At 48.8% G+C, this 26934-nt stretch overlaps 1 protein-coding gene across 2 annotated transcripts in view; it reads right to left on the bottom strand.

The window, feature by feature from the left end:
* The window catches only part of KIAA1755 (KIAA1755 ortholog), a 48143-nt gene that overhangs the window by 16709 nt on the left and 4500 nt on the right, over positions 1 to 26934 (bottom strand). The window contains exons 3-7 of one of the 2 annotated variants that reach the window (XM_019750244.2): positions 19252 to 19951; positions 8641 to 8838; positions 3798 to 5136; positions 3124 to 3321; positions 1633 to 1756 (exon numbers count right to left, since the gene is read on the bottom strand). In XM_019750244.2, the coding sequence (XP_019605803.2) occupies positions 1633 to 1756; positions 3124 to 3321; positions 3798 to 5136; positions 8641 to 8838; positions 19252 to 19254 (1862 nt within the window). In that variant the 5' untranslated portion in view covers positions 19255 to 19951. The remainder of the gene's footprint in view (positions 1 to 1632; positions 1757 to 3123; positions 3322 to 3797; positions 5137 to 8640; positions 8839 to 19251; positions 19952 to 26934) is intronic. The other variant, XM_074317328.1, reaches the window with a different exon arrangement.

The raw sequence follows: 26934 nt of genomic DNA, 5'->3' as shown, positions 1-26934 counted from the left end.
TCTCTGGTATCTGTTCACCTGGGCAAGTTGTCTCATTTCGCCGGGAGTCTGTTTCCCATGTGTAAATGGGGATAATGCTGGTGCTAGCCTCATGGGGCTGTGGTGAATTCATCACTGTACAGCAGTCAGTGACTGTGCAGAGGAAGGATATAATTACTGTCCTCCAAGGGGAAACTGAGGCACAGAGCAGCAACGTGGCAGTGAGAGGAGGCTCTCAGAGGTGACAGGTCTCTGACTTCATGGCCCACGCCTCACCTGCCTTGGACTATGCCCGTGTTGGGAGAGCGGTTTATTTCCACACCTGCCTCTGCCACCAGCCTGGAGGTCCCTGGAGCACAAGACTTGATGTGAGGAGTGTCTGGGTCCCTGGAATGTCCCAGCATGAAGCCAGGCCCAGAGCAGGTGCCAACAATGTTGGTTTAAAGCAGGAGGGAAAAACAAGCCCAGCACACAGGAATCTCATGCACTCCACACTCCACAGTTTACACTACACCTCGCCCCCACCTCTTGTGACCACAGTTGGTCCTCAGAGCCCACTTGGTCATCCCCTTTATTCATGTGAGCCTCAGAGAGGGGAGGTTACCACCCCAAGGTCACACAGCAAGTTGGTGGGATTCCAGGGTTTTGTCTACCACTCTGGCCACTTCTCAGCACAGGAAAGGAGGTCCCACCTCCCTGCCGGGCCAGAGAAACCACTCAACCTTGGGAAAGAGAAAGAAAATCTCAGTGGCCAGCAGATGGCAGTGATGGTTCCCATGGGGCAGAGTGCATGGAGAAGGTTCCAAAGGTTTCCACCAATCCCGCTACCCACTACCCCTAGCAGAAGAACCTCTAGGTTGGTTTGGGGTCTATAGCAAACATCACCTCTGAGAACACCCTGGCTGGGGCTGAAACTCAGAGGAAAAGATGGTGCCTCTTCTCCAGCCAGTCCAACAAGAAGTCTGAATGGTGGTGAGGGGGGTTGGGGGGAGCAGGCGTGACGGGTGTTAGAAATCAGCTGGGTCACGCATCATTCACTCACTCATTCTATCATGCACTCACTCATTCATTCATTCATTCATTCACTCATTCACCCTTCATTTGTTCCACAAATATTTATCATTCAGATGCCAGCTCAATTATCACCTCCTCCGGGAAGCCTTCCCTGATGTCCTAATTGGAATTAGTGCCCCCACCTTTCTCACTCTCAACAGTGGCTTTCAAAAGGTGGTCTGCACTCCAGCAGTATCAGTATCACCAGGAAGCTTGTTAGAAACACAATTCTCAGGCCCCACCCCAGACCTACTGAATCAGAAACTCTAGAAGACTGTTTTAACAGTCTTCCAGGTGACTCTGATGCATACTCGAGTTTGAATCACGGATCTACAACATTCCTCTGTTTTCGTTACCACACTAACAACTCCCGAGAGTTGCTTGTCCGTGGTTTGTTTCTTGCACGCTGTCTATCTCCCCCACCAGCCTGGGAACCCCCGATGACGGGGACTAAGTGTGTCCCCAGCATCTGGCTTGGGACTGGCTCCAGGAACCGATGACTGGATGGGAGGATATGGGTCTCTCCACTCGGTGCCTGGTCCTGGGCTGTGGGCTGAGAGATCAGAGGCGATGGAGTGGCCAGCCAGCCCAGCCTCTTACCTGGGGACAGTGCACAGGTAGGAGAGCAGCTTGGTGACCTCTGAGACCGTGCACCATGGCGCCTCCCAGGCCTCCTGGATAGTCGACACCAGAAGCAGGGGCCGCCCCACCTTGTCCCGACCACCTAGGGGAGAGAGGATACATGTATGCAGTGAGAACTTCAGTGGAAATGTCTCTACCAGAACCTGTTCTGTGGCCTCCAGGTCTCTGGTCCCTCTGCCTGAAATGAAATGCCCTTTCCTCCCCCTGTGAACTCTGAATTCTTCATCCTTCCAGACCCAGCTCAAAAGCCACCTCCTCAGAAAATTCATCCTTGAACCCCTCCTCAATAAAGAGGTAGCCTCACCTTCCTCTGGTCTCCCTCTGTCCTGGGCACCCTGAGAAGTAAAGCCCATGGAATGAGTTTTGGGGTTACACAGACATCTGTCCCACCGAAGCCCCTGGTCACCATGTTTCTACACTGAGTTGCAATGCCCTGTTGTAATAACCTGTTGAATTTTCTCCACCACTAGAATATAGACTTCCTGAAAGCAAAGAACATATCAGACATGTTCCCTGCAGAATCATCAGTGCTAAACTCAGGGCCTGGTACACAGTGGGTGTTCGATAAATATTTATTGCAACGGTGAATAAATATTAAACAGGAATGATAACGCCCTGTGTATTTGATGCTATTAATGACCCACACAGACACCCTCATCAGGCCAGAGCACCCATCCCCCAGCAGCTGTAAGTATTGGCTGTAAATGGCTCACAGATGCCCTTTTCTCTGAAGAATTGCCCTCTGCTGAACTGGAGCACTGGCTCAGTTTGCATTCCCACCCAGGATCAGCCTGGGTTAATGACCGACAGACTCAAGCACAAAAAGGCCAGCCTCCTGCACCTTAAGATAGAATCAGGTCGGTGTTGTAATTCATGCCCCAGAGCTCCCTGTGGGATCAGGCCACATCCTTGCTTAGCTCGTCCCCAATCCTGCCCTGCTTCCCTCACTCCTCTTTTCCTGAGAGCAACCTTCAATAAAACAAATCACTTTCCCAAGGATCCCTCTCTCTGGGAAGCCTAAGACAACCACCTTGGGTGCCTCACTGAAAGTAGGATGGATGGATGGATGGATGGATGGATGGATGGATGGATGGATGTTTGGATGAGTGGGTGGGTAGGTGGATGGATGGGTGGATGATGGATGGATGGCTAGATGGATTTTTAGATGGGTAGGTAGATGGAAGGATGGATGTATGGATGGATGGATGGACGGATGGATGGACGGATGGATGGATGTTTGGATGGGAACCTAGAAACTGCTTTCATATAATCCAACTCCTTCATTGGGAAGATGATGAATCTAAGTCCCAGGGAGGCTCAGTCCAGAACACAGGCCTCCAGAACTTTCCCTGTCTTCCCCCACAGCCACCGGCATCTGAGGATGTTCAGGGAATTCCCCATCCCCAGCTCCCTCCCTTCCACTTCCACCGGTCCCTATAACCCCAGGACCTGGCAGGCATGCTATCCTGGAGTAGACAATCTCCACACTCAGTGCCCCAATCCTGGGCTCAGGCCCCGGCAGCTCCTCATCCAGAGTAGGGCCTTTTCCCGGAGGGCCTGCCGAAGCTTCTGGGAAACCAGCCTTTTCTCCAGTCAGTGGGCCTGAGTCAGCAGCCGGGCCAGATGGTTTTGTCTGAGTTGTTCCAGCTGGAAAAAGCAACAAAGAAAAGGGTGTTAAGCAAAAGATGGATTTTCCTGGGAAAATGTTTTCTCTTTGACCTTCTGACTAATAATAATAGCTTACGACTATTGATCTCCTACTATATGCCAGGCACTGTGGTAAGCTCCTTGCTTCTCGTGTCTCTTGGAACCTCAAAACAACTCTGCAAGGCAAGTGAGATCCCCATTGCTCAGAGAGGGAGACCCAGACTTTGAGAAGTTAAGTCCTTGACCAGAGTCACCCAGCCAGTGTGTGATGACCCTGGGGTGTGGACTCAGGCCACCATAGGACAGTTATAGTACTTTGCTCAGTTCCAGACCCAAAAGACTTCAAGCTTCTTGACATGCCACCCTGTGCTCTAAACTCCTGAGACTGAGCCAGCTCAGGTGGGTCTCTATTCCTGACAGCCTGATCCCATCCAGAGAACAGTTTCCCTCTCCAGCTGAGCAAGTGGGCACCTTACCTTTCCCCAAGTACTTGGCGCGGTTGGGTTTCGGGGAATAGAGTGAAAACAAGACCTTCCAGGGCCCGTCATGCTGGAGCAAGGCTTTCTCAGGGGGCACGGGGCCTTGCCTCTGCCCCTTCAAGAATGAGAATTTGAGCCCAGGAGTTGGGGATCCGGAAGAGGAGGTGTCGGTCACAGACTGGGGAAATCTCCCATTTCCCTGTTTGGTCCTCTTTCCCATCTTGGTTTCAAGGGCTGGAGCAGCAGGAGGAGAAGCTGGGCACAGACAGGGAAAGGATGCTTGTTTTGGTCCAGGCCTGAACTGGACCATGTCCTCTGGGTTTCCCAGAGGCCCCTGCATCTTGGAGGCAGCTGGCTCTTCTGAGACACCTGTCCCGAGGACAGAGGCAGAGTGCAGTGGTTTCTCGAGGACGTTGAGGTAGGGCTCTTGGGACGGGCATTCTGAATTGTGGGAGGAGGCTTTGTGGTCGACCTTTCCCCTCAAGCCCAAAGTGCAGGGCTCCTCCTCCAAGCTTGCTGGCTTTGCACAAGCCAGTTTTTCCAAGGAAAGTCCCCTGCTGGCCCCTGAGAGAGGCAGCAGCCTTTGAGAGACAGGTATTGCCTTAGTTCCGGATGGCTCTTCCAGTGCTCCAAGGGGACACCCACTGGGTGTCTCTACCTCCCTACTGGGAGACCCTCCTTTGCTTTCTCGGGAAAAGTCCAGGAGAGCCACATAGTCTCCCCCCAAGTCCTGGTTGACCATATCGTCCATCCTGAAGGCCACATCCCCAGGCCCGGCTTGCTCCACCTTGATGAGTCCTGGGTACTTGCTCCCAGATGTCCTGCCCTTACCTTTGGCCAAGCTCCGGCTAAGAAGCACCTGGCTTCCTGGGGACCTGGCCTGGTGACACTCTTGAGGGCCACTCAAATCGAGTGCCTCTAACTGCAGGGACCCCCAGGCCGGGGAGAGAGCAGGCACTGCCGGGGGGGTGTCAACCACAAACTCCGGGCTGGCTATCTTGGCCCAGAGCACAGGGGCAATCCCCTCTTCTGAGGCTACCAGGCAGTTGCGTAGGGGACTGCCCTCAAAGTCACTGTTGATGGCCTCCAACCACTCTTGGGTGAAAAGTATAGGGTAGGATGATGCAGGAACAGGCTTTGTGTCCACCGTGCGGAGGTCCAAGGAGAGGCACTTGATCACGATGCAGACAGACTGCTCCTCCTGGGGCTCGACTTGAAGGTAGAAGTCTCCCTGGCGTAATAAGAGGGGATTGAGGGGTGCTAGATGGACCACAACCTCATCCCGCAGGCACAGCGGCCAGCCCTCATGCAGGAAGAGGCAGTGTGAGTAGGGGACCTGTGGAGAGAAGGGGACGATGTCAGAGAATCTGGCCCTGAAAGCCCCGCCCATGGGTCTACTTCCTTCCCCCTCCCAGAAGGAATCTGGAACAGGTCACTGACTTGGGTGAGGCAAGAGAGAAGCTAGGATGTAGCATCTTAGGAGGCCCCACTCTCGGGGTCCTGCAAGCCTCACAGCCTGAGAGTGAGCACCTCTGAAACACTGCACCTTTGGTGCCTCTTGCCTCACCCTAGTCCTGGCCCTGGCCTTGAAAATACCTGCTAGCCTACTGGGCCAAGGGAGAAAAGCTCTGAGTGCCAGGCCCTGGTCAGCAAGCACTTTTCCCATGAGGATCATCTCTTCTCCCCTGCACCTTTCCAAAATTCTTCTCAACCCAGCTCAACTTGGAGCCCTCCATTTTAGGGAGACATGGATTCCAAGGCCTGAATCATTCATTTGTGCAAATTAGTTAACTTCATCGGGCCTCATTTTTCCTATTTGCAGATAGGAATAACGATACATATTGGTATTATTGGGCTGGTATGAGGATGAAGTACAATGATTGACATATATATATATATATATATATATATGTATATATATGTATATATGTATATGTATGTATATATATGTATATATATTTTAAACCAACATAATGCCTGGCATGTAATAGGTACATGTTCAATAAATATTAATTCCCTCTCTTTTTGACAGCATTCACTCTGTGGAAAACTGTGGAGATTTTTCAATTAAAAAACAAAAAAGATCATTTACTGCTTTTATACCATTCTCTAATTTTTAAAGAGAGAGATTACAGAGTGAAGTAGAAGCAACACTGAGTGAAAAGTCAGGAAATATGACCCTGTCCGTAACTTTCTAGACGAGCTTGAAAAAGACATTCCACTCTCCTGGGCCTGAATGTTTATTCTTTATTTATTTGTTTATTGTTTTTTCATTTTGCATTAGGGGTAACAACATGGCAGGGGAAGCAAAATTTAAAAAAAAATTTTTTTTTGTTTAACAGAAGGTGCCGGCAATTCTCTGCATGGACAGATACAGCGAGTCTTCCTGGAGTCTGTCTGGACCCCGGTGTGTTCCACTTAGTTGAGCGTCTTCACTGGGCTGTGCAGGACCCGTGTCCAACAGTGACACCATGTGGCAACCACAGAAACAACACTCCATCGAACAGGTCTTTCTCTACCTGGCTTTCGGAAAAGAGTCTGATTCCTATAGATTGAGTAAATCCTGGATAATCTTACATAATTTGGATGTGTATGGGGAACACTGAACTGCCTTCTAATGAAGCAGGTGTTTCCTGGAATTATTGGTTGGAGAAATAATGAGATCTGATCATACTTGTACCCCAAGTTGATAAACTCGCTCGTATCAGTTACACTGTCGACCCGGCTGCCTCAGAGAAGCTGCATATCCATAAAGCCCACGAGTCTGCGGGGTATTCCACCCCTTTCACTTCACCCTCTGCTGTTTACCACATGTTTTCCTCACCTTCTCACTGAATGAGACAGAACAGCCCAGCGGTATTTTGCAAATAGCAAAGCACCACAGAGATAATGATTACAACCATCTTGCTTGACTCTCATTGGAACTCAGGGGTGCAGCCAGTTCAGGCATTATTAGTCCCACTTTCCATATGAGGAAAATGAGGCTCAGAGAGGTGAAAGAGGTGAAATGGATGTGTAGTCACCCAGCTGACATGTGGCAAAAGCAGGACTATGCCAGCTGTATCTGTCCCCAAGCCCCACGAGACTTCCTCGGAGGATAGCTGTCTGCCTCTGGGTGCTGGCGGTAATGAAGGCAAACATGGAGGCTAGCACATTCTTATTGCAGAGGGAGAAAGGAGGAAATGGGATAGGCACAGGCAGCAGCTACTGAGCGCTTACTGCATGCCAGGCTCTGTGCTATGAGTATCTGCGAGGTAGGTGCTGTGTTATTAATATTTCCACTTTCCACATAAGGACACTGAAGCTCAGAGCAGTGACATGGATCCCCCAAGTTCATAGTGATGGAGCCTGGAGTTGATCCTGGGGTTCATATGACCCTGAGGCCATACGGTTAATTCCATGCTACTACCCACTGCTCTGAGGTGACAAAAATTCACCTATCATTACAATTAAATTAAAGTCACCTATAATTAAAAATAAAGAAATCAAAAGGTTGTGACCCTTGTCCCTGGGAGAAATGGGGAAGAGGACAGTACAAATGCAGTTTTAATGGCCAAATAACGGAAGTGGGCAGTGGTATAGCTTGTCAGGGAGAAGAAATAATGATGGGTAAGGATGCACATGAAATAATGCAATGTGGATATGTGGGAGTTGGCTGCAAACGAGAATCATCCTTCTCCTATAATAACAATGAATGTGTACAGAGCTAGCTCTGCGAGCTAAGCACATTAAATGAATGATTTCAATTTCCTTTCAGCTCCAACCATCTCTAATTCTGGCTCTTAAGCCTGACCTTTTAGCTGCCACAGTCCATTTCTTTCTATCCCCTGAAAGAATGCACATGGTCCCACCTTTACATTTTGCTCCTGGTGTGTCATGTCCCTGGCAAGCATCAGCAACTGAGGAAAGGCTGGTGGGACCTAAAAGCCTCTTAGTGATTCTTGAGGCTGGGGTGGCAGGGAATGGACATTAAATAACAGCGGAGCAGGGCACAGTTGGCAAACCTGTGAAGGGTGTGGGCAAGTTCCAGCAGTGGGCATCTGAGGTTTGGTCTCCAAAGGCCTCTCCCTAGTCTTTTCTTAAAACAATCTCTACCCTTTGACCATAGAGGAAGGCATATGACCCAAGCCTGGCCAATCCTGGTTCTCCATTTATCTGGCTGCAGTGATTGGTCCAGGCATAGACATAAGACCCAAGCCTGACGAATCGTGATCCTTCCTGGCAATTTTTCTATGTGCAGCTGATGGGGAAGAGTTCATTTTCTTCTCCAAGGTAGAATTTGATCCCAGAGCTGCCCTGGGCTCCAGCCTTGTGGGAACACCTAGCCTGTAAGAATGATGCTGGCAAGCAAGGAGAAGCAGAGAAAAGAAACAAGAGACAGAAGGGTCCTTAAGGGGATTGATCAGTGGATAAACTTGGGCCTGAAGCTGGATCACCTTGCCCAGGTCTGAGTAAGGATCTGTCATTTGGAGCCAATGAGTCCTGCCTAAAACACGTTTCTTTCCATTTTGCTTCAGGAGAGGCCTCCTGAGATCTGAGTTTGAAGGCGTCTCCTGGGGGAAAAGTGCGAGTCCTACGGACTCAAGGGCTCCAGGGAAGATCTGGAACATTCTCTGCTGTTTCCATTGAAGCTGCCCCACTCCAGCCAAAGCAGTCTGGTGATGCCAACAATGTCAGCCCCTGGGCAGGCTCCTGGGGGCCAGGGAACCCACAAGGATGCCCTTTATCCAGACCTCCTCCCCGCTCGTGAAAGTGTAAATGTGATGGACTCCTGGATGTCAGAGAACAAAGGGCCCAGTGACCTTCCTGCTCCATTTAGGGGGCATCCCTTCCAACTTACACAGGCTGCTTCTCGCACTTGCTCACACAGGCGCTTGGCAGGGATGAGGAAATCCAGGAGGAAGCTCAGCCCATCCCCCCCGAAGTCTGAATCCAGGAGACGGAACACCTGCCCCAGGATAGTGGGCGCCGTGGCCTCAAAAGGAGGATAGAGGCCTGCCAGGGCATGCTGGATGGCAGCGTCCAGGGATGGGGGGTCCTGGGGGGGACAGGGCGAGAGGATAAAAAAGTTACAGTAGCTGTAACAGTAAGGGTAGTGTCCACTTCCCATGATCTTCCAGTCCCCACGTGACGAAGGCCCCTGCTATCTCTGTGAGCTCCTCTCCTGCCCCCTCCCCCTCACTCACCCCTTCCAGCCACATTAGCCTTCCTTCACGTTCCTCAAACACACTCGGCACAATCCCACCTCAGGGCCTTTGCACTGGCTGCTCCCTCTGCCTAGAATATTCTCCCTCAAGACATCCTCATTCCCTCGCCTCCTGCAGGTCTTTGCTCAAATGTCATCCGCTGCTCCAAGGTGGGGTGGAGGAATTAGGGGATGCACCCAGGTCAGGGCCACAGGGAGGAGAGATCAGTATCTCCAAATCCCACCCCTTGGCTGACCTGAAGACCTATAGTTAGAAGTAGAACCATCAGTGAAGCCCAGCCTAGATCTGAAAACCCCTGGTCAACATTCAGGTGCCTGAGTGATAATAAGTGATGGCTGTGTTTTACTACTGAATTTTGGGGTGGGTTTTTACACAGCAGTAACTAATTAATACTAGCTGATATAATTGATATGTGAGCTCCAGTGTCCTATATCCAGCTGCCTCCTGGATGCCTTCCCTAGAGGTCTATTAAGCACAGACCATGAACACATCAAACCCAACTCAATACCGTCCTCACACCACTCCGCCCCCCACCCCATGTACCTACCTCAGGGATGTCCCCACCATCTAGTCAGCTGCCAGGCCAGAAATCTGCTCATCATCCTGCCCTCGACTCCTGCCTCCCCTGCCCACAAACAGCTCTCAGCCATGTCTTATATAGTCTTCTCGCTTCCAAAAGCTCAAAAACGTACTCGTTCTGCTCTGTTTCCCTGCTCCTGCCCCGATTCAGGCCTCCATCACCTGGTCCATGAATCACTTCTTCATTGGCTCCCAATCTCTAGTCAGCCTCAGTTCCAGTTACTCTCCACCAGGACCCCAGAGTGACCTTTCCCAAATACAAACCTGACCTCATCAGTCTCCTGCTTAAAACCCTCAAAGACTCCCCATTGCCTTCAGAAAGCACCCTGCCACCAGGCGTTCAAATGCCCCATGACCTTGCCACTGAGCACCAACCCGGCCTCATCGCCAGCCTCACTGCCTCTCACGATGACACGTGCATTCTCTCACTCATCTCCAGGACTTTGCACATGCTGTTCCTTCCCTGGAGACCTTCCACGTTCACTCCCTCTTTACCTGGCTGAGATTTTCTCTCACTTACCTCCTCCCATCCCCCTGGGTCAAGTGCCCCCTTTTCTGGGCTTCAATGGTGCCACTATCACAGTGGTTCCCACATGGGTTGTTGTTTCCCTCCGTGGGTTCCGGGCTTTCTGAGGACAGGAATGGTCAGCAGAATAATGGCCCCCAAATATACCCATATCCTAATCTCTGGAACCTGTGAACCTCTTACCTTACGTGGCAAAGAGGAATGAATGTTGCAGATGGAATAAAGGTTGCTGATCAGCTGACCTTAAAATAGGAAGATGATCCTGGATTTTCTAGGTGGGTCCAATCCAATCACAAGGTCCTCAAAAGTGCAAGACAGTACAGAAGAGGCTAGAGTCAGAGGGAAATGCGACTATGGAAGAAGGATCAGTGAGAGGGGATGCTGCTAGCTTTGAAAATGGAGGCAGAGCCAAGGAATGTAGGCGGCTCCTAGCACGTGGAAGCTGGAAAAGGCAAGCGAACGGATTCTCCCATAGACTCTCCAGAAAAGAAGGCAGCCTGCCAGCACCTTGACGCGAGCCCAGTGAGACCTGAGTTTGCCTTCTGATCTGTGGAACCACAAGATGACCAGTTCCTGTTGCTTTAAGTTACTAAGTTTGTGATCACTTGCTGCAACAGCAACAGAAATGAATACAGCAGGCACTGGCTTCTATTCCTCTCGGGCCTTCAGCCGCTGGCACAAAATAGGAGCTCGGTAGATGTCGTGGAAGGATGAATAACATGTCTCTCCCTCAACCACAGTTTTTCCATCTGTAAAATGGACAAGGCCAGAGGTTCCCACCGAGGTACAGTAATGGAATCCATGGTTATGATTTTCAACTCCTAAAAAGCCTAATGGAAGCCATTAAAAAGCCTAATAGTTGCCCAGACTGGTTGCGTGCTCTGAGTCCATCTATTGATAAGGGATGTAAAGGAAGAGAATAAATAAGAATCCTCATTTTTATAAATGCGGCCTCTGGAGACAAGGAAATAAAATACGGACTTAGAGGAGGAGGAAGATGGCCTTTCTCGATCCCAGCAAGATTCTAATGTCAGGAGGCTGGAAAATGGGACACTGGCCCAGGGCATTCAGACAAATGCCAGTGTCACCACTGTGTCTCACTCCCCACATGGCACTAGGCACAGGGCAGGCCCTCGATCGTTCTTTGTAGAATGAATGAATGGATGTCTGTCGCCCTCACTCTGAAGGAAAGAGGGACCTGGCACTGTCATGGTGGTAAGCTCAGAAGGGACGATGGACCACAGGTCCTTAATGTTGAAAATTCGCTTGCCCAGGAGGGGCTATTTTCACAATGAGGTGGGTGGGGGCCTTCAATTGGCAGTCTGGTTGACTCAGCTGGCCTGATAACCTCTACTAATACCCCTCCAAACAAGGTCAAACCCCAAAACATACCCCTCACCCGTGCAATCCTAATGACAGCAGTGGGACCAGGGACAGGGAGTTGGAAGGCCATGTCTGACATCTGTGAACACACAGACACACTGAGTCAATTAGGCCAGCACCCCTCCCCTGCCACATGCCCTTCCCACTCTACTTAGCCTCTCCCAGGGCCTTGGCTCCCTGGGGTTCCACTTTACTGTGTGTTCTTGGGTAAATGTCTTTCCTCTCTGAGCCTCTTGTGTGCACATGGTGTTGGGCTAGGTTTGTTTCGTTTAGTTTTGGGAAATTCAGTCGTTCACTGTCACCTTCATGACTTTTAGCATATCCTAGTACCATTGGTGCTATTAGCACTTACTATTTTTCTTTAAATCCACTCACTTTTTAAAAAACTTACATAATTGCATTTTAAAAGGAGACTCTATGTCACCATACTGGTTATGAGAATATAGCCAGACTGCCCAAGTTCAAGTTCTGGCTCTGTCACTTTCTGATATTGGACCTGGCAAGTTACTTACCTCTCTGCCTCAATTTTCTCATCAGTAAAACTAGAGATTGTCATCACACCCACCTTAAGGAGTTGAGCGAGATTGAATGAAATAATACATGTAAATTCTCTGCACAGGACTGGCACTTAGTAGGTGCTCATCAACAACACGCATCACTGCTATTTTTGTGGTCATATTATATTATTATTCTATCACCACTTTAAATGGAAAAATCAGTATAAATTGGATAAATAGAATGAAACTCAAAAAAACACAAAAAACCCAATGATGCATTGGGTGGTTTTCATATTATTTCATTTCTATAAACATGTCATTTATTATTATCATAGCTATAGTATGTACTTTATATAAATATATAATAAATTCACATTTATTACATAAACTATGTTTTATATTTACTGTTCTATTTCTATTAAAATAAAATATTTTCCAAAATAAAAAGTAAATAAGGAAAACAAATATTGCCATTAAATTCTAGGCACATCTGATCACCTGCTAAATGCTCAGTAAGTCTTCTCTTTCTTTCAAAGTGAGGTTGCCTTACATTTGAAAGGTGTTAACACATCAACCCCAGAGAGAGGCTTTCTCTTGGGGTCCACAGAAGGTGAGAGGAGAATTCAAAAGGGACCGACTCTCTCACCACATGATTCCATGTCGCTTAGTTCCAGTCTGTGACAACCTGTGTCCCAACTGCGTCTACATCCCAACCTCTGGGAGCAATGAGCTAAACCAGCTGTTCCTTGACATGCCTCAGTTTCCTCTTCTATAAATGGGGATTCTAGTTCCTATCCTGTCTCGCTCAGAGATTGTTCTGGAGATACAAGGAGATAACGGATACAGAGCATCTTGAGAAACATAAAAGACGTTGCTGCTGTTCTTGTTATTAATTATTATTTATTTTTCCTCATCCTGTCAGGCAAAGCTCAAGTTACAGCTTCTGTGTGAAGACATCTTCCCTCGCCTGGTCTCTACCTGAATCCACTCTGGTCACTCCAAGAATAACAACAGTTTCCAGGCACCTACTGTGCACCAGGCCCTCTCCTCACACCTACTTGCTTAGCCACACAATGATGCTAGGGCCTAATTGGAACATACCATTTTGCAGATAAAACAACTGAGGCTACTCCTGCCCAAGATCACAGAGAAAAGAAGACAGAGCCAGGATCCAAACCAGGTCTGAATCAGCCAAGTCTGCCCTCTTTCCCGATACCCTGGGGACTCATCTCCTTTGGGGCCACCAGCAGCCACCAGCCTTGGGGGGTGGCCTTCCCAACTGCCTGTCCTGCGCTGTTTCTAATGGGGCCTAAAGAAGCTGTTTACCTCTCAGAGACTAAGGCTCGCAGACTGGGACGCCCTTGGCTTTCACAAATTGGCTCAGCTGGCCGCACACACTGTAACCATTTAAGGAGCAGCCAGTAACGAGGAAGAATGTTCCAAGTTAACAGGACCCCGAGCCCTTGGCCAGAGCATTACCTGCTACAGGCCTGAACCCCAGGGGTTCATAAGACTTCCAAGTATTGGGGGAAGCATGTCATGAAGGACCCTGGCAGCTGCAGGAAGGAAAGCTGGCCACTCTTCACTCACAATCAACCGGGCAGCTTAGCCTGGGACCACAGGAACCCAAACACCGTTGGCCAGACGTGGGCCCCTCAAAATGATTTCCGTGAAACTTAATCGACATGTTTCCATTCCTTCCCAGTGAGCACAGCCTGGCTGGGCCTTTAACTATTCCTCGGCAGGAGACAGCGTGAAGCTGGAAAGGAAGAGGTGAGACAAGCCAGAGCCAGTCTGCAGCCTCCAGGCCCCTCCCCTGCAACTCAGGGCCAGAGAAGGCGCCCACCAAGGGACCAGCTATACCCAGCCCACAGGGCTGGCACCCAGGTAGATGATGCTCATGGACCTTCTAGATTGACATGGGGACGTTGTCATGCTGCAGAAGGACACAGAGAAGTATCTGTTCTCAGTAGTTCCATCTGGGCACAGGAAGAAAAAAGAGGAATGTTTTTGTATACTTCTGTCTCAGTGTCTTTGCAATGTGCCTCAATTATTATCGTACTCTTAAGTATTCTCTTTATATAGTAAAATAAACAAACATGAAGGGCATAGGTGGATACATGTTTACCTATGTACGTACCCTTATAATCACTACCCAGATCAATATCCGGGATTTCCATCACCCCCACTCCCACCCCAAAAGTAACAAACTACTCTTCTGATTATTGGAATTTTTTAAAAAGAAAACTTCCCATGCGGTCTGATCTCCACTGTGAAAAACCGTGTGTAAGCCAAGAAGCCATCAAAGAGTGTTAACTGGCTCCCCCTGAGGGCTGTGACGGGCAGGGCCTTGTAAGGCACCGTTTTCATTTTCTTCATAGTTTGCTGGATTTTCCAAACGTTCTGTAACCAACTTGTAGAGCTTTTATCATCGGGGGGGGGGGGGGGGGGAATAAAAGTGCGGTTGTATATATTTTTAAGGCTGGTTCTCTTTTTAAATGGTCTCACCAGATGTTGTTAGTCGGGCTTCCTGAGATGTCAGCTGAACTTTTCTTAAAGGTTCAGATTTACTCATTTGCTCCACCAGGCAAAGATCTTAGAATCACTCAGCATCAGCACCTCTTAGCTTGGGAAGACAGAGCGTTGAAAAAAGTTGCAGTCGGCAGTGCCCTAGGGCTGCCTTCAACACCTGCTCTCCTCTGTGACAGGAATGCTTTGAGAAGGTGGGATTCCACCTTTGACTCACTAGGTGACCTTGGCCTCAGTTTGCCCACATATAAAATGGGTACATTGGACTTATCTATCTCCAGTGGCCCTTCCAGCTGGGCCATTCTAGAATTCAAGGTATAATCAGGTCCAGGAAGTTTCAGAATTAAGATGTGGTTTCTACATGGGATCAGTTACTCCTCAGTTGGTGAGAAAGTTTAAAACGATCTGTCCCGTCCATCTCTCTACTCAGGCCCAGGGAGAGTCTAAACCAGCAGCTGCAAATGCAAATGCCTACAGGGGCCTGACAGGTGACATGGAAGATGGAGTGCACTGAGTGTGAGAAGACAACCCCTCTAGCCCCTTGGTGAGTGGCCCCTGACAGTCACCCTCACTGTCAGGAAACAAAAGGGAGTAGTGGAGCCTGAGGCACACACCTCATCTCATCAGCTTTAGCCGAGTGTTGCCCTAGCCCAGTAACGCTTGATCTACTGATCCCTGAGTAAAACCTCCCAATTGTTACTGTTGGTTGTGGCCAAAACAAACATATCTGTGAGCCAGATACAACTCAGGGGGTGTCAGGTGGTGACCACCAGTTTCAACCACCTGGGACACTCCTCTTGAACTTCTCTAGGCTGGAGATTCTCAAACGAGCATTCTGGGGCTCTGGCTGCCAGGAAGTTCTCGCTCTCATCCAACTAAAACTTCTCCTGCTTTAAATCGTTTTTATTTTTGTGTGGGTGGAGGTATGAGTGAGAACTGGCTCCTTATTAAAAAAAAAACTTTCAGAAACTGGAAAAACAGCCCAGTTGCAGTGAACTGAGAAGCAAGTGGGTGTCAGAAGACCCATGTCCAGTCCAGCTCTGTCATGTATCATCTGTGTGATCTTCAGCAGGTCTCTTCACCTACCTCTCTGAGCCTTTGTTTGTTTGTTTGTTTGTTTGTTTGTTTTTGTTCTCCTGTCCCCTTTGCCCTGCCCTGAGGCTCACCATCTTCCTCCCAAGCCACATGATGTTAACGATTATAACTAGAGTTTCTTCTTTCTGAGCAACGTTTCTGTATTAGTGCTAAGTACCTTGCATGTATTATTTTATTTCATCTTCCCAACAAGTCTAGCGGATGGGTATTTTTATTCCCATTTTACAGGTTAAGAAACTGAGCCCAAGTCTCCACCTCCAGTAAGAAACTGAGCCCAAGTCTCCACCTCTAGTTACATGCATGGGATATGAACCTATGCATGTAACTACCAACTCTTTTGCCTCTTCTCCAGGCTCTCTGCCACCAGGCCAGGCCTCCCTTTGGCCACTGCAGTGGCCTTTGTGACCCTCTACTGCTCAACAACCTCGAGTGGCTCCCTGTTGCCTTAGCAACTCGGCCTGGCATTGGTGGCCCATCAGTCTACCCTCAGCATACCTTTCCTACTTTTTCCAACACACTTTACACTCTAGCCAGAGCTCTGCAATCACCCACATGCTGCATTCATGAGTTTTTCTTGCTGTTCACATGTCCTCATTTATTATTTAGTTAATATTGTTTATTATTTACTTCATATTCATCTCTTTGTCAATTCATTTTCAACTTGAATACATTTATTTGTATTTATTATCATGTGCTTGTGGTGTTAAAATCACTTCCTAATACTCATTAAGATGAGAAGCTAAAAATAAAAAAAATATTCATCTAAGTGCCATCGGAAGTCTGCCCTCCAAGGACTCATGGTAGGTACCTCACTTTGGGAAGCAGTGCATCCCTCCCTGGACTGGGCAAACTCCCTCCCATGCTTCAGAGCTCTGTTCCATCTGTATCTCTTCTCTTCTCATTGCACATGTGCTTTCAAGCAAAGGGTGGGATACCCACCGTCCGTCACACAGCCCAGAATCTTCAGTGAGTGGGCCCGCCTTCCCCATGGACTGCAAGCCCCCAAGGCAGGAACCAGGGCTTCCACATCTCTCCCCCAGCTCCTTACACAAGGCCTAGCACACAGTGGGTGCTCTGTGGGACCTAGCACACAGTGGGTGCTCTGTGGGGGCCACCATGAAGTCAGTACTTTGGCAATGTTGAATGAATTGGATTGGACTCAGCTAGTTTTTCTCAAAGCATGGGATGGGATCCACAAGACGATTTGGGGAGAACATGAACTCGACATCAAATCACAGTAAGAAAGTTACTCCAATTCTCTTCTGGCCCTCTTGATGACACCAAAGAGAAAGTCTCAGCTCAGTATAGCTTAAATACCTCTCAACACTTAGTCATTATTCCTTTTAACAAAAAGAAAGCAGTCCTTGGGCTTGAATCATCCACAGCCAACCTCATCCAGCCAGAATTTTCTAACACGGATTTGCTTTTGCTGTACATGTTTTTATAGTTACTATCCGTTTCTGACAATGGATGACTTTCCATGGCCATGATATAAAATTTCCTATTTAAATATATGTTTAAATTTATAAAGTAAGTTGATTTAAAGAAAAATATTAAGCAAATAATAATTAGTGGTTTTATTGTTTCCTTATAATACTTTATCCAGGACTACGTGGATATGCAAAAATTGTTATGATGATACAAAAATTTTGGCAACGTGGGATTGGATAAACCCTAAAACCCTTTGTTATAAGATGTTCTGACACTGGGCTGCCTCAGAATGCTAGATAGCCATTAATTAAATCATCCCACGAAAATTATAACTGTGATGGGTGTTATGAAGGAGAGATATACGGCATGCTAGAGAGTGGGGGAAATCAGGAAAGGCTTTCCTGAGGAGGTGACATTTGGGTAGAGATGTACAGGATTCATTAGGGAAAGGGTTCCACCCAACAGGACAACACGTGCAAAGGCCCTTTCACAGGAGGGAGTATGAAACATAAGAGGCTCCAAGGTCAGAGCATCTGGAGTCCAAAGGTGAGGAGGCCAAAGAGGTGGGCAAGTGACAACCTTTAATAGTTAAAGACAACGGTGGGAAGGAATTCTGTCCATCATTCCCATTCAGGAAAGAGTTGCTCATCCTTTGAGAGGACCACCCAGTGCCTGACCCTTGATCTTAGGCCTGGGGTTCCACAAAACAGTTTCTGGATTCTAAAACTAACAACTGAGTTAGGTTCAAAACTAGGCAAGGTTTAGTGACCACCATTTGGTCCCGCTGCCTCTGGGGTGGTTCTGGGGTGACCGCTGAGCACAGGTTCAGAATTCACACTGCCCTAACTCCGACTTCCTGATAGGGTAACCTTGGGCAGCCACTTAAGGTCCCAATCCTCAGGTCTCCATCTGTGCGTGGAGATTTGGGCAGGTTTACTCTTAGAGGTGGTGTGAGTTACAAGAGCTCCCGCATGTAAGTTGCCTCGTACAGGGCCTTGCCTGTGGTGAGAGGTGAATAACATTAGCTTCTGATGATTATTACCAAACAGCTCCAAGAGCAATGCGTGTGTACACCTGCCCTGCTGGTGTATGAATTTAGGAGCCTGCGTTTGCAATATGTCTGGTGTGTACGCAGGTGTGTGCCCATATTTTAGCAGTATGGGAGAACAGGTGGACAAAGCTTGCATTGTGTGAGAGGGCATGTGTGTTCAGCAGTGTGAGTCAGCAGGAGCATGCTGTGGTGTGCTCTGCGTGTGTGTGTAAACACGTCTCTATATAGAATTCTTCTGCATGTGGATGTGCGCATAGTGAAAACTCACACAAATGCAGCACAGTCCGTCACAGTCAAGGGATTAAAGCCCTGGCCTGTCTTTACAGCCCTTTTCCAAATCCCCACCACTCCTGTGGATTGGTGTGAATCTGCCCAAGGCTCCTGGACCTTTCTGGAGCTGGGCCGGGATTCTCTGAAAACAGACTTTTCTTTCATTCTCTGTTCAAACACACACACACACACACACACACACGCACACACACACGCATGCTTCGTCTCAATCTTGAGGTGCCAGCCCAGGAAGTCACAGTATGGGGGGTATTGCCCTCCCACTCCCCCCCCCCACAAGCTTACCACCCACCCAGTTCCCATGGGAGCACCTCAAATCACGACAATGTGCATATCTGACTTTCTGTCCTGTGTCTAAAACAGCAAAACCATCCCAAGTTTTGGTGAGCAACTTTCTCCTCTCCTCTCTGCACCCTAACCCTCCTTGCCCTGCAGGGTCTGACTAGGCTGGGAGGGGTCTTTAACCCCCATCTCCATCCAAATCCCCTACGGGGACAGTGGGCACATCTGACGCTCAGGCCCAAGTCTGAAATGCAATACCTCCCCAAGTTTGGTCCAAGGCCCAAGAGCCAGGATTCCAGAGCCGTGCGATGGGACAATATCAAAGTTTACAAGTCATCTGGTCTTACAACATTCTCTTTACACATAGAGAAAGGGAGGCCGAGAACGCAGAGAGGACATCGCCAGGGGTGGGCTCCTGCACCTCCCCAACACCCCAACCCTGATGGTGAGGGGCAGTTAAGTACAGACCCCTGGTACTGAGGGTCGTCTCTACATAACAGATCGGGGTCTGCACTGGACACCCCCTCGAGGGCCCCACCAAAAGAAGATAGAGGGAGGTGGTCCAGGCCTTGGCAGGCGTTACCATGGTGATGGGCTACAAGCTGCAGCGGCTGCTCCTCTCCTGGGCGCCTGGTCAGTCGTTCCGCGGATGAGTCTGTCCGGTGCAGTCCCCAGGCGCCTGCCTAGCACTGGAGCAGGTTAGCCCGGGGCGCCGACCACGGCTTCATCTCCGAGAGGAGGCGGGAGAGACAGGAAGAGGAGGTGCCCGAGAGACGGGCGAAACTGAGGCTGGAGACTACGAGAGACAGGAGACTAGGGAGAGACGCGGACGGCGCTGCCGGGCCACCAACTAGGGGCCGCCGCAGGGGCGGGGCAGAGCAGGGCGGGGCTGCCCGAGGTCCCTGCCCGGGTCCCAGCTCGGCTCCCTGCGTGGGACTAGGCAGCTCGACGGCGGCCCTTTGTGCCGGCGCCTCGCCTCCGCCCCGCCCGCCCCGCGCGTGATGAGAACCAGGCGCCCCTCTCCGGGCTCCAGGCCGCGCAGGCTGCCAAGAGGAGCTCGAGCCGGCCCGCCGCCTTGTCCTACCGCCCCTCCTTTTCCCCCCGTGCTGCAGTCTCCATCTCACAGCGCCACCCACTTCGACGGCCCCCATTTACAGACTGGCAGAGCAAGGCAGAGCCTACAGACTTCGGAATCAGGCCTGGCTTCGAGTCTTCTCCTCGTCCACTTCCCAGTTAGGAGATTTGGGCCAGTCAGGAACTGTTGTAAGCCTCAGTTTCTTCATCTGTAAAATGGGGCTGGTGATGACGATGATACCTGACTCAGATTTTGTAGCATGAAGTAAGTGTCTTGTATCTACCAGAAAATGACTAGCTTTGTGACCTTGGCCAAGCCATTGTTCCTCAACTTTGGAGAGAGACTAGAAACTAGATGATTTCTGATTGGATGACTCTGGGATTCATCCATTTATTTATCGAACATTGTGCCAAGCACCGAGCCAGAACAAGTCAGGGTTTCTACCCTCAGGGAAAGTACAATCTAGTGGGGTAAGATAGACCAGAAAACGATAATCCAAAAAAATAATAATAATAACTGAGTGTGTTAACTGCTAAGGAAACAGAAAAATGTTGCCCATGGGAACTGTAAGGGGATAACCTTAGAGTTCATGCTCTTGGGAGGGACAGAGAAGCCTAAATTTGAAAGAGGGGAAAGAATTAGATGAAGAGTGGGGGAGGGGCTCAGGGGAGAAACAGAGTTCTAGGCAGAAGGAATAGCATGTGCAAAGGCCCTGAGGTAGTACTAAGCTTAAAGAAATTTGAAGAAAGCAAAGAACTGAAAAAGAACAAGTGCAATAGTAAGGGTTTATGTTCAAAGCCCAAGCCTTATTCACAGCCCATCACCCACCCCACACAGGTTAATCAATGTTTTAGCAGAAAGAACCTGAGCTAGGAGCCAGTCCATCATACTATGTCACTTTTTTTTTTAACAAGTCCTTTTACATCTTTGGACTTCCATTTGCTCATTGTTAATTTAGGACTAGTAATCTCCAATAGTTTCACAATGCCACATAGCTCAGAGGATCCCTCAGTGGTATTTACTAAGCAATCAGCTAAACTTTCTCCAGCCTTTGGGAGTCACTCTGGATGGTTTTGGTATCACTACTTCAGACATGAGTTTGGGAGAGAACAGACTTGCTGATGTCAGGTGCAGAATTCCACTAGGAGTTAGGGGATCAGAGCTTGGAGTTTCTAGAATCCCAGCTTTGCAGTGAAACAGAACTGGCATGACAGCTAGCGTTCTGGGGTTGCAGGCAACAGAGATTGACTCTGAGTTAAACAGAGAAATTTTAAGCAGGTGCACACAAAATCAATGAGAAGGCTGGGAGCCTGTCCTCTGCAAAACACGGGAACAAGTGAGATGCTCCAAGGCTCTCAATGGCAGGAATGGGTTGAGAGCCCATGAAGACAGATGGAATCACATTAAGACAGACACACACCAAAATAGAATTTTCTACATTTCTGCTACTTCTCCAAGTGTGTAATAGTTATGAGGTAGCTTCTATTATTGTCCTCCTTTTCACAGATGGAAAAAACAAACAAACAAAAAAACCAAAGCACAGAGAGGCTATGCAACTTGCCCAATGTAAGATAGTAGTATACCGTACAGCCCAGAATTGGATAAGGCTATCCGTTTCCAGAAATTATGTTATTAACCCCCCTTCCTGTGCTACATGAATGAATATCAAGCCTTATGTCACTCCTTGCTAGATTCAAAGACGTAAAGGAGAGATTCTAATTGGGTCACGTGCCCAAGGTCCCCTAACACTGAACATATAGGACTAGCTGGTCCCCCAAAAGGAAATTAGATTGCATAAGAAGGGTGAGAATGGATCTGAAATGGCTTATAAACAACAAGTGCTCAATTACAGTCCACACCTCGGGCCTCTTGATATCATTTATTCCCATGCATGTTCTTCCAAAACTACTCCCTACTGACCCAGTACAACTCCACATGCACCCCAAAATATGCACATACACCCTCCTATGGTTTGGCCGCGTACTGAGTGTGGCCTCAAGGAAGTTCACCTTTCAGAGCTCCAGATTCATCCTTTGTAAGACAGAGAGAGTGGGAATTAAATAAGTTAATGAATGTAAGTGCTTCACACTGCCTCCTATGCAGCAGGATTAGCATATAACACATAAAATGGTGGTGTTTATGTTAGGGGCCAATGGCTGTGAAATCGCCTCCAAATACACAGGCTTAACTATTGGATTGGGCTGGGTTCACCTCTCAGGGACTTTCCAGAGGATTTTCCAAGGATTGTTCAAGTGTTCGTTTCCTCTCTTTGGTAAATGAATAACTGAATCATGCTCCAATTGCCACACTAGATTTGGAAAAATAACAAAACCCATCACTGGTCTTACACAACATGGCGGAGTGGAGGAAATGGGGAAGCGATGTGGAAATAGATTCTGCTCCTGACTCACTGTGTAGTTTTGAGTACATCCCTCCCCAATTTGGGCCACAATTTCCTCAGTATAAAATGGATATTATAATCCTCTCCATATGAGACTTTTGTGAGAAGCCACTGAGGTGATACATTGAAAGGGCAGAGCATACGTTCCCAGCAAATAGTGACTCTACGTATGTTTTGGAGATGCCCAGGGCCAGGTATCAGGACATCTCAGCAGGGGATGGTTTCACTTGGAGAAAGGGTGTCACCTAATTTAAACAGAATGTCATGGAATTCAGAATTCATTCATTCAATACACGTTTATCTGTTCCTACTACAAGGATAGCACACACTTGGCACACGTGTGTGCACTCACCCCTCTCCTACCCATAGTAGACGTCATTCATCAATCATGGAACTTCGTGCTGAACCTAGAAGCAGCCTCAGAATTTTCCTCAACGCAGAGCCCAGGCAGCTCTGTCTGATTGGCCAAAATAGATTCTAAAGCCCACCCCGGCTGGGAGCACAGGATAGCAGCTCTACCAGGACCGCATGGAGTGGGGAGAAGTTCGTCAAAGAAGCCAGAAAGAGGGAGATGGAAACACAGGTTAAGTCAACACAAGCTTTCATGGTTATTGCCCACTTCATAAATGCTGGGAAGAAAAAAAAGATGAAAAGACATGGTTTAATCCCTTAAGGAGCTTCTCTTCTTACAGGGGAAATGGGATGTTTAAATGAGCTTCCTGATACCCTGTCTGGAGATGGGAAGGAAGGAGGCCTGTGGACATACAGGTACCTCAGAGACTGTCCCACTCTCTCTTAGGATGCCCACAATCTGGTGGCAGGGACAGAAATGGAAACAACCCACAGGAACAAAGCCTGTGGAAGACACTGAGACTTAAAATTTTCCTTTTCAACTGTCCTAATTTACAGCAGGGACCTCCACCCAGAGAGGGGTGACTCCTACAGTGTCACACTGCCCAACTAAGATAACTACCTGTTATACTTGGTCTGCTCCTAAAATTGCTTCATGGTAGCAGAGCCCATGATGTATATAGAGGGACCCTGAGTTCAAGTCCCTGCCTGCCCACTAACTCCCTGGAGGGTCATGGGAGTTTGTCTGAATTCTCTGAACCTCAGCATTCTCAGCTGTACCCTGGAACAAGTAACTCTGCTTTGTCCCTCCCCTCTTGGCTGTGAGTCAATAACCACCAGCATTTGTCGTGTCCTGCAAAGAACAGAGGTCATGAGGTACATTTATTGATCACCCACTGTATGCCAGGGATAGTGTGCTGGGTGCTGGGGAACGAGACAGACAGCCCCTGCTCTCGTGTGGCTCAAAATGTAGTAGGCTTAAACTGAGAGCTGAAGAGAGGAAGAATTAACTAGTGAAAGAAGTCAGGGAAGAGCATTGAAGTCAGAGGGAACAGCACGCGCAAAAGCTCTGTGGCAGGAGAGCAGGTTGGAGGCACAAAAGAGGCAGAGTGAGACATACAGGGGACACAGGAAGATGTGGGAAAGGTGGCAAGGCTCTGCAGATCACAGAGAGTTTGAATTTTCTCCTAGGAGCCATGAAAAGCCATGGAGGGAATTAAAGAGGGAGTAATGTGATCAGATGTGTTTCTTTCAAAAGATTCCTCTAGCTGCTGGGTGGAGGAAAGAGCAGAAGGGGGCAGGGGCTGGAAGGAGACCCACCAGCAAGGGAGCTGCCAGGGAGGGCTGGAGGAGGGTCTAGCTCCAAGGGCAGTAAACCCAGGCCAAGGCCCCAAGAGGACTTGGGGCTAGATGCCCCAAGGCAGGGGGTGCTAAGGGCCATCCTGTTCCCCTCAACCCACGCCTTAGTCCCCACCACTCTGGGCCCTGCACCCGTGGGGTTTCTCTTTCCTCCCAGTCCAGCCCTTTCTTGTTATTGTGGGACAGACTCCATCGATGACTCATGCAGGACTTGGGTTTCTTGCTCCAGCCGACTCTTCCTCTGCCACTTGGAGCTCCTCAGACCTCGCCCCTCACCATCTAGGGAGGTGGCTGAGAGCCCTGCCAGCTGGGGGGAGGTCTAAGGAGGAAGGAGCTGGGACTCTGCCAGCCTCAGGCACCATCCACGCTCTCCTGCTCTCCTGCCTCTGTGATTTTGCTCACCCTCTTCCCCCTGCCAGGGGATCTGCTTTCTTCGAGTCCTATTCATTCTCCCAGGACCATATCCTCGGGGAAGCCCTGCCCAGTGCCCCAGGGTGATTGGTCCACCTCTGCTCAGTAGCACGTGGTCTTTTCATTGATCCTTCAGGAGCTCACCTTCTGGTGAGGGAGGCAGGGAAGTGAAATCATGGAGCTGTGAACAAAAATATGGTAGGAGTATAGGAAAGGGAATTGGTAACAGCCCCCAGAGGTGGCTTCAGAGGAGGTTTCCCTGAGGAAGGGCTAATGGCACGTGGCTTGTGAAGGAAGACTAGAAGCTCACTGAAGAGAGAACGATAAGAAAAGCATGAAACAGTGTGTGCAGGCGGAGATTGAGAGTCATTCCTGAAATGTGTGAAAGAGGCCCCGTGCCTATAGACGTTTGCTGACTGAATGAATGTTTGGGGAGAACATTGAGAAATTCAGTGTGATTGCATCAAGAGTTTGCAAACTGGTGATATACAGGCCAACTGAGGCAAACAGCATTTAAAAAAAACCACACTGAATTAGTTGTTAACATCTACCAATAGGGACACATCACACCAACTTGTGGAGCAGCGCAGCAGCCTCTCCCTTCATCCAGGCCCATGGTAGCAGCTCACTGGAGCCCCACCTGGTTCACTTGACTCATTCAAGCTACTTCCTGGACCTCGCGGGCCTTTGAGTTTTCACCCCCAATCTAGATGGTATGTTCTTCAAGGTTCTGTACTACGAGCTGCTCCACAAGGCTGGGCACAGAGCAGGTGCTCAATAAATGTTCATTGGCTAGGTTAGACGGATAGTGTGATGATTTTAAAACATGTCCACAAATTTCATAACACTCCTCTCTTCCCAAGGTGGCGCCGTCTTCAGTGTGGGCTGGATTTAGAGACTCCTCTTTAAATGTGGAGAAAGTGACGGTGTGTGACTTTTGAGATTAGGTCAGGGGTGTCCAAACTTTTTTCAACGTTTTTCACCAAGGGCCATATGTGGTAAAATACACAAACAGCCGGGCCACTCACTCGAGGTGAAGTACGTATTGCCTCACCTGGTTTATTTAAGTAAACTAAATATATTTTTGGAATTTGCTGCGGGCCAATTAACAATGGATCATGGGCCACAGTCAGCCCGCGGGCCGCCGTTTGGACACCCCTGGACTAGGTCATAAAAGATACCTTGTTATCTCTCGGATCACTCGCTATAGGAGAAGCCAGCTGCCATGTTCTTAGGACATTCAAGTAACCATGGAAACACACATGTGTTGAGGCACTGAGGTCTCCTGACAAGAGCCGTACCAACTTCCAGCCATGTGAGTAAGCCGCCTTGGAAGTGGGCCTTCTAGCCCAGTCTAGCCTTCTGATGGCTGCAGACCCAGCTGACAGCTTGACTGCAAAATCACGAGACACCCTGAACTAGAACCATTCAGCTGAGCTGCTTTCAAAACCCTGATCCACAGAAATGGTGTGAAACAATAAACGTTTATTGTTATTTCAGATGTCGAGTTGGAGGTAATTTCTTATGAACCAATAGATAACTAATATGGATGGATGGATGGATGGATGGATGGATGGATGGATGGATATGGGGTGCGTTCGGTAGGAAGGGAGATTCCATTGAGAAAGTGAGTGGGGATCAGATCCCAACTGAGTTCATCATCCTGGAGAGCGGTAAGAAGTTTGTAATCCAAGAGTGCCACGGTCATCTCTAAGTTTTAGGCAGGTCACTTAGGCAGCCAGCCAGGTAGGGGAAGATGCAGTTGATGAGCCTTAAGGCTGAGAGGTAAGCAAGAGGCTGAGTCAGTCAGCCTGGAGAGACGGGGTGCCCTGTGTCTCCAAATCCAGCTTCCTCAAGCAGCAGTCCCACCCAGTCTTTCACACCCTGTGCTCTTGGCTTGCTCGTCCCTCAGCCCCAGCTGGCTCTCTGACCTGTGGAGGAGGTCAAGACTTCGGCATTTCTCAGAGGCCAAGTCATACCCCTCACTCAGAGTCTCCTTTGTGTGGAAGAAGCAGTTGCTCCCTCAGCTGGTGGGGGGCTGAGGGTAGGGTCAGTGGCATTCAGAAACCCAAGAGGGAGAGTGAGGCACTGACTCTCTGCAGAAACCCCACTGTCCCCTAGGCACAAACACCAACCACCAGTGGGGGGAGATCACCCCTGATCCTCTCTATTGGGGTTGTTAGAAATGGCCCATCACACGTTCTGGGGAAATGTATATGAGAAGTTTTAATGCAAACCAAACCATGCTGAAATGCCATTTCTCATCTATCAAGTTGGCAAAAGTTCAAAAGTTTGATGACATATGTTGGGGAAGCTTTGGGCAAACGCACTCTCTTACATCGTTGGAGGGGACACCAGTGGGTAACAAGCCGTATAGAAGGGAATTTGGTAATATCTACCAGAAGGATATATGCTGTACCCGCTGACCCAAGATGTTTTTACTTCTAGGATTTATCCTAAAGATATGATTCCACAAATATGAAAAATATACACATCAAGTCATTCATTGAGGCATTATTTATAAGAGCAAAATGTTGGATTACCCAAATGCCCATCCGTATGTAACTGGGTGAATGAGCTATGCATGGTACCACCCAAGGGAACGTTATGCAGCCATAAAGGCAGGAAGGAAGACCTCTATGAAGCCATATGGAGTGGTTTACAGCATA

This window comes from Rhinolophus sinicus, linkage group LG13 (assembly GCF_036562045.2).
Source record: "Rhinolophus sinicus isolate RSC01 linkage group LG13, ASM3656204v1, whole genome shotgun sequence".
NCBI lineage: Eukaryota > Metazoa > Chordata > Mammalia > Chiroptera > Rhinolophidae > Rhinolophus > Rhinolophus sinicus.
Note: the sequence above shows the minus strand (reverse complement) of the source record. Positions and strands in the feature narration are given on the sequence as shown.